Here is an 8,704-nt window from a genome sequence, read left to right on the forward strand (position 1 = left end):
AACAAACCAAACTGATTTATGAAAAGCATGAAAATATCACTGCTACAATATCATGTACGGTCTTCAAATGTAATAAAGGCAGTGTACGTGCAGAACACTGAACACTCAACTTGATTTAAGTAAAGAAGTAAAGGTTTATTTTAATATTTAAAATTGTCAACACATCTGCGCAACTGCCTGTGGTGTAAAGGATTGTTCACTGAATTATAACACCAACCATTTAGAAACACGCAGGTTATAGGTTCGAATCCAGGTTGCTGACTAAACTATTTCATATTTGTAACAATTTACATCCTGGCAATCTGATCACATGATCAGAAGCACATGGGCTCAGGCAGTCAGAAGGCCTCCATGTTGCGAGCGAAACACACCGAGTCATGGCAGAACACAGATGTGAGTAACGTCTTCAATTTTTCTTGCTTCTATGTCCAAACGAGATACCAGAAAACTTATTAAACGTAATTGCTTATTTGCTTATTTTGAAATTAACGATTTGAATACATGTACATTTCATTAGGTTCAGTTGTATTGTTTACTCAAAAGGTATTTTGTTTCTTTTTTGTAGTTTTTCTGAACCTCTCGTCCACTGTTTTACAACGGTTGAACGTATGCTACAACGGCGATAAATGAAAATAAACTTTGGTGAGAGTGTTTCAGCCCAATGTGATTCTTGCCACAACAGGCAGTTACCCTAGAAACTGAACATGTGTTTTCTTGGAACAGACTATAGCCTAACCCCCTTGTTGTGTTAAGATCCCACTAGTCAACTTTGATTTCATGTCAAGCAATATTCTAACAGCTCCAGTCTTTCGTGTGAACATTTCACAACATCTGAGGTCAGCTCATTTTACACAGCGTCATGCCACTCTTGCTAAGAAATTGTTCCATCTAGGTTACCATATTCAAGGCCTCAGTGAAGCTCTCAAAGGGTTTATTGGTAGACACGGGGAGGACATCTCGAAATTAGATGCATCAGTGACATCTGACCCTAATTTGACTTGAAACATACGTTCCACTTTTATTTCAGGTGAACAATTGACCAGACCTTGCATATATTTACACGAGTGTAACCGATGGGACGGGATGTACTCACCTTTCCGCGAACACCTGGTATCATCTTTACTTCACAGTGATTCATAAACACATGCTCTGTCATCGTATCGTCTGGTGGCAAATCACCGGATTGTTTGACCAGCTTTGTTTACAAACACCATCGTACAGCTGCAATACTGCAGAAACAAATAGATACACCTCATATATTTGCAGTTGTACAATTCGCAGTCTTTTAGAAGAGATTTCTTAGGGATTTGGAAAGGGTTCTGTCGCTTCCACTCACACGTGTGAACACATTTTCAAGACAAGATATAAAAAAACCAAATCAACGAAAGTTGTCAAAGTCACAAAACGGGCTTTGGAAATTGAACGTTAATTTCGTACGTTTTCGTATGTGTGAGTGATTCCGAGATAGAAAGACATCAACACCAGCCTGCAGGTGGGGGAACGTGCTGCTTGTCAGCGCTCTTATTTATAGAGTGTATAACCCATTTGGAGATAACAAAACTTTATGGATGATCAACTTCTTTACTTCAACAGTGGCGACGTTTCGATGTAGGTTCTTAAACCGTTTTCAAGAATGTGGCCTAACAATGGTATGGGGACTTATACCGAAGCGTTGCCGTTGTCTATTAAAATAAAGAAGCTGACCAATCGTAAAGTGTAGTCATCAGCAACTTCTAGTATGTCACTCAAACAAATCATTACTTATTTGGTTCGTTGACTACTACTTTAGTGTTAATGTGAAAGTTAAGGACTAGGATGATATGCGTGAGGTTGATTCAAACACACCTGATACTCCAACAGAAGCACCTCGTCGGTGTGCCGCCTACACTTCTATTCCACTTTAATATCTTGACAGTTTGCCGTTCTACACTAGACTGTAAAGAACTCTCCGATTGGGTCACACACAGACGCGTAGCTTTCTCTTTATCAGAGCTACTCGGATTGGTGGATTTCGAGAAACGTTTGAACAATTAGAATGCGGTAACTTGGAGATGACACTCTAAACACAACGCTTATAATGGTATAAACGTGTAAAACACTGTCGCTGTCAACACTACCCCTGTGATCTGCAAGACGTGTAAACATGGGTTTTTCGGAGGCATCTATGCTGTCAAAGGTTGGGCTAGGACTGGCAGCAGCCGCTCTGTTATTTGATATCATTGGATTTGCAACTGATTACTGGATGGCAGGAAGTACGGACACACCTTACGGTGTGATTGACATGCATTTGGGGTTATTCAAATCTTGCGGTGCCGGAATCTGTGTTTCATTTGGGTCGGCAGGTAAGGATCTTTTAATATTTCCGAATCTGTAGCGTGAATGCATGCCGAAAATAGCAGATAACTTTTAAACAGATAGTCAAATATTTAAAATAAAAAAAACACATTTTCACCTGAAGTAAGAGCGAGTGGGTTTACTTCTACGTCTCTCTTAGCAATATCCCAGCACGGCGGGGACACTGGAAGCGTACACCAAACATGATGCAGGCTTCACAGTGGTACACTCATAGTATTGGCGTACATCATGTTATAATATGTATTGTTTGATGACGATTGACGCGTATACTTTGCATGAGGTTTTTTCTAATTGAAATGGTTTATGTATATTTCCTCAAAGGCAATAGTTATTGTGCTACACACACAACAAACGGAATCGGTGTTAAACCAAATACTGCCCCAAACGCAATGCACATTTATGGTTTCAAGGTATGCAAATGAGCCATAGCATTATAGGGGAATCACAAGCAAGTTCAACAGTCGCTAGTGTGACGTTCGTGGTTACTGAATCAGGCCTTCTCTTAAAACCAGTCCTCACTGAAATTAGTGACACTGAAAAAATTCCATGTCACAATACCTTTTGCCTCTGAATATATCTTCTTAATCGTCTCTGAGTCGTGGTATATTTTGGCATCAACTGAACGAACACTAACAGGTTATTGTGATTAATGTCCTGTGATTTGACTTGGCTGAGACATAACTGAGATTAAACTACAAAATGAATCTAATCTTGAACGCAGACTTTCCTTTCCCATACTGTTGTGTCTACCGGTCTCAGTGTATGGTGGAGGGGATGACAGTCATGATCCAACGAAAGCAACTCTTTGTTTATAGTTTAAAATAAGACTGATGTAATGCTCATACCCTAATAGTCCCTCAAACTACATATGCATGTAAATGTCAAAGAGCGTTTGTTATGGTTGCTGTCGAGTGGTAGTTAAGGATAGTGGACAAGAGCTAGAAGGAAGACAAGAGTCTGTAGTAGAGATGAAGACGGCAGCAGCAGCCATGTTTTATATTTAAATGTATTATTGTTTGCTCGAATGAAGGCCGAAAAGGTATATACAGTGGTAAACTGAGTGGCCAGTGTTCCTCATGTGGAGACCCGCTCTGTCACATTCACACATTCAGAAGTCGGATGGCCATTCTTCATCGTCGACGAAGTCGTAGGTGGGACGACGGCCTTGGCCGACACCCCGACTAGCCGCACAATCCGTCCACTTCTGTCGATGATCTGGTTTCCCTGCTTGGTTCCCGTGACTCTTGTTTGGTCTCGCTGGTTGGTCTCCCCGACTGACCATATCAGTCAGTTTTTTATACACACGGACATTACTCCACATTGTGCAAGGTCACTAGCCCATGCACATGTACATACGTAAGATTCGGCGACGTAGAGAGGTGTTAGCTGACATGTATTGATAGCGTTTGAGAATTATGGGTCCTGCCCGGAGGAGGGTTTTGATAAGAGAAGATACACCGAATATTTGCTGAATACATTAAATAGGCAAAGGGGATAAAATTTCGGTGCACCTTGGGCATATATTGAACTCAATAGATCGTTGAATAAATGAAGTTTTAAAGAAATTTATAGAAGTGATTTAGTTTATGCCTTAAACATAGAACACTCGCACTTTCATTAGTGCATTACATGCCTTAGTCTCTTTTCAGCTAAGAGATTGATAGCTGAACGTAAATTACCATTAAGCGCCAATCACCCAAGTAACGACTCCTGAATTCTTATGGTACTCCTCGGAAATGGCAGAAAGATTTCTATTAAAAAATGAGACATTTTCCAATATTATCATCGTCAGTTAATGACAACATTGGTATCACTGACTGTACAACATTTTTAGAACATTTACAAATGTCATCATTTTTTTTTTTTTTCGGTAGACATATGTCATAGCAGACATTTTCACCGCAATCGTTATCTATCTAATACATTGGTTTACATCATTATACGTTACGAGTTAAATAAAATATATTTCTCCTAAATCAACAAATGAGCATTTGTTTATTAGCATTGTCAGACATTGATACGAGCAGGTGCAACTGTGAGCGTATTCTGCCCTGTAAGAGGCAACTGTCAGAAACATAGGCAAAGGCTAGTTAGTTAATTGTTCTGCTGAAACAAAATGACTTGAAAACGGTGAAATTAATGGGACACTGGTTTTGTTATTGATATTTGTTACTGATGCGTCAATTTTCAAATGTGTTCTACTACACAATTTGTTCTACCAGAAACAAATCATCGTGTTAAGAGAAATGGAAGTAACGCAAATTTTAACCAATCGCTTCCCGAAAAACGACGAAAAAGAGCTCAGTGATTTTTTTTCACTTTATTACAGCTTTTTACATAGCAAAACCTGACCATACAAAAGGAGGGTTTTCATTCTAGAACTGTATTAATCATGACAATAATTATCAGAGACAGCAGAACTACACAAGTGTATTATCCATACAGTGAAACATAACCGATTACATAGAAACCATATGTTGCACACGTGTAATAAACCCTAAAACGAATTTCATTGGTCAGTTATCCGACCATGACCTCAATAGAATGTGGAACTACTTTTTTCATTCATAACCTTTTACTACAAATTTACTACGAATGTTCAGTGTCGCTACTACGAGAACAAACCAATGAAATGCTATCAAATACAAAACGTTACGAACAAACAAATTTTCACCTACGCAAGTACTAAATGATCTCCTCAATGACAATTTCTTTGATGAGCCTAAAGTCGAAAAACTCCGGGATGTTTTTGACATTGAAATACAGGATTTTCTGTAGAAAAAAGAAAACGAAAACACTGCTAAAAGACGGAATATGATCTTACTATCTTGAATTCGTACATGTCTTCCATGCACAATGAACACCGACAAATTCATGACATTCCTCCCACTGAGCTCAACGAAATTTTAACAAAGTTTTTCATGAGTGCCTGGAAAGTTAATGGTGAAGAGTATCAACCAGCTACATTACGTGGCATGCTTGGCAGTTTTGACAGACATTTAAAGCAAGCCAATTATGGCAGGCCCCTAGTGACTGATCCCGTTTTTTGGACAAATGAAAACGGTACTCATGTCAAAACAAAGACAATTAAAGAGAGATGGAAAGGGTAACTTACCAAATAAATCTGAGGCCTTGGCAGATGACGAAGTAAACAAATTGTGAAATTCTGGGCAGTTGGATGGAGACAATCGTGATTCCATAATAAACAATTTATGGTGGGAAAACACAATCTACTTCGTGATGCGCAATTTATGCTGGGGTGACATTTCATTTAGGACCGACACTGATGGAAGGGAATATCTTGAGATGTCCGAGAGGCAAACGAAGACACGCACTGGGGCCGATCCAAGAAATGCGCGAGTCCTTCCTCCTCGGGCGTGGGCCAATGACGAAAATACAAGCAGATGTCCGGTTGCCATGTACAAACTGTACAGATCTCATAGACCGTCAGATCACTGCAATTCCGACGTACCTTATTATCTTGCCACAGCTTGTAAGTGTAGACCGCGTCTTGGTCAACTATGGTTTAAGCGACAGCCCATAGGTAAAAATAAACTCGACTCGTTAATGAAAAGGATGACAAGTGGAGCACACATCACTGGCGACAAACGGCTAACTAACCACAGTGCCCGCAAACATTTGATTCAGAAGTTGCAGGACAATAACGTAGCTCCAACGCAAATCATGCAAGTGTCTGGACATAAAAATGTACAGAGTGTGAACAATTATTCACGTCTTTCTGATGTTCAACACAGGGAAGTGGGAAATCTGTTGTCTTCAACCGGAAATCAACCTGCCATGCATCCATGCTCGCTTCGCTCGTCTTCAGTCGTTTCGTCATCTGACGTTGTGCAAACTAAATCCACATCCCAGTGCATGTCGTACACAAACACGTGCAAAGCCTTGTCTAGTGATGTTGTTCACAGTATCTTCGGAGGTCCAATATCCGGGGGTACATTCCACATCAATATTGGCAAGTCTTCTATGGCAGTGAGTGAGACGAGCCCGTTACAAACCGTCATGTTGCTAGCTCTCCTCTCAGTGACTCTCCTGACGACGAGTAACTTTCCCATTAACAATGTTTCCAGTTATACAATTCTTACATTTACTTAAGTTGATAAAGATTAAATTTCAATTCAAAATGTGTTTGTTTTTTGTATTCGTGCAAGAGTAGTCAGTCAATATATCGCACTCTTTACTTAGTACCATTACACAGGGAGTTTACATCCATAGTGCCGTATTACTGTATTCTTACGGGACTTTGACCTTTACGTCAAGCGGCAACAGCTGATTTCATTTTACGTGGACTTTGATGTTTAGAAACAAAAAGTCAGATACAAATGGATAATAATGAAATTAACACACTCGCGCGTGTATTAATCTCTATATACGTGTCCGAATATTTCAAATTCTTTTTCGTATCAAGAAACATCGGGTTTTCATTGCAGAGTTAGACTGGCAGACTGCTACCAAGGCTCTGGTGATCCTTGGATTCCTGCTTGGCCTGGGCTCTCTGGCACTCATCATTGTCTACCTGTTTCTCAAGACAGACCAAATGTTGTTCAAAACTATAGCGTTTGTGCTGGCCTTTGCTGCGGGTAAGACGATTGAAGAAAGAAAATCTGAAAACGCAAAAGACTATTTTGATTGCTATTCATTATCTGAGTGTTTTAGATGAATTAGACATGAAACGCGCCTACAATAATTCTCACTGATTTACCATTCCATAATAATAGAAATCTCTGCTGAAACAGCCCATTGTATGTTCTCGTGGTATATGGTAATGAATTATCACTAAATATGCCAGATGTTACATGTTTGTAGACAAATTATTCCTTCAGATGCGTTGCGTCTGCAATATTCTACAAGAAATATAAATATTTTTGTAACTAGATATTTGATTTCCCATATATGAATAGAAACCAAGCCTTAACAAAATAATATTGTTGTGTGTAACGCAATTTGTTCTTTCACCTTCATCCTTTTATAGCATCATATTAACATCACACCAGTACTTTACCGCTCAAGTCATACTGATATACTGAAGTGAAACTCTTCTACCCTAATATTTATTGCAGTAGTATTCCTGGCAGCTTTAAAAATCCATTTGGATAATGTAATCTAAGCACTCCCACAATAATTTACACCTCTTACTTCTGAATCATAACACAGTATTGGAACAATTGTAGCATTAAGTATCTGAAACACATGCTTACATGCTCATGCTCAGATTTCCTTGAATAAGTAAGAGTATCCTGTGCCATACTCCAGTATAGTTCGGGTGTAAAGACACGAGCAAGGTATTTATATGACGAAACAGCAGCTATTGGATAGCAAATATATATACGCAACTTTGAAACTGAATAGATGTGAACAAGTAGTAAGATGCATCATTGTGTAGAATATTGGGTTTTATTCGTTTTACATGGTTTACCGTTCTCGTTTTGCAGCTGGATTTACCATTATTGGAATCATCGTCTTTGCTGCCAAGGCAACAGAAGTGAATCAGATACTAAACTTGAGCTGGTCTTTTGCATTGACAATAATTGGTGGATTGCTTTACGGAACTACTGGAACCGTTCTTGTGATTGGTTAAGAAGCCCGACTGGAATGCACCATCCGTCTCTGTATGTCTAACACCACTGCACCACTGATACGTGATAACAAATCGTGCTTTACAAATGTCAATATATGTGAGACCGTAGATCCATATGATTTCTATCTGTCTCTCTCTCTCTGTACACACACACACACACACACACACGAACTAACTAACTAACTAACTATGTGTGTGTGTGCTTGGCGTATATAAATATATTATTGAAGTTTATTTCAAAGAATTATTGTCACCAGTTTCATTGCAGAAGTCACCCCTGCTGAGATAGACTAGATCTGACTTTATGTTTGTGGATTCGTACTCAATATCCATCCGTCCGACAATCCTGATAAAGGCTGGCTGTTGCTGAGAAAATGTTTTATATTTAATATAACCACTTTCTATCCGTACAGTCAATAAAGGTTAGTTGTTGCAGTGAAAATGTTTTTGTTCTCTATGTCTTAGATTTAGCTAACTCGGTTTAGCTAACATTGACGCCAAACGAGCATGTCTGTGTTCATGTTGCTCATATGGATTACACAACGAGACAATCCCTTCATGGATCTCATCTTGAGTAACTCCGTATGTTAATACCGAAGTGTGTAACACCGTGTGTAAATCCCGAGAGTGCTTGGTCTGTTTCGTATTACACTCTCACAAAAAAGAAGACAAGCCAAAAGCAAGAAAATGTATTAAACGTTTGAACATATACTGAACGGCAAAAGAAATGGAACTTTGGGTGTCTTGGTCAAG

The 8,704-nt window shown here is 39.2% G+C and overlaps 1 protein-coding gene across 1 annotated transcript; it reads left to right on the forward strand.

Annotated features, from left to right (window-relative positions):
- Positions 1 to 316: 316 nt before the first annotated feature.
- LOC137295030 (uncharacterized) lies at positions 317 to 8,393 on the forward strand. The gene is made up of 5 exons (XM_067826289.1): positions 317 to 393; positions 566 to 642; positions 1,028 to 2,342; positions 6,804 to 6,953; positions 7,806 to 8,393. Exons 3-5 carry the CDS (start codon positions 2,144 to 2,146, stop codon positions 7,949 to 7,951), a joined length of 495 nt encoding a protein of 164 aa, XP_067682390.1. The 5' UTR covers positions 317 to 393; positions 566 to 642; positions 1,028 to 2,143; the 3' UTR covers positions 7,952 to 8,393.
- Positions 8,394 to 8,704: the final 311 nt, after the last annotated feature.

Source organism: Haliotis asinina, chromosome 8 (genome assembly GCF_037392515.1).
Source record: "Haliotis asinina isolate JCU_RB_2024 chromosome 8, JCU_Hal_asi_v2, whole genome shotgun sequence".
NCBI classification, from domain to species: Eukaryota; Metazoa; Mollusca; class Gastropoda; order Lepetellida; family Haliotidae; genus Haliotis; species Haliotis asinina.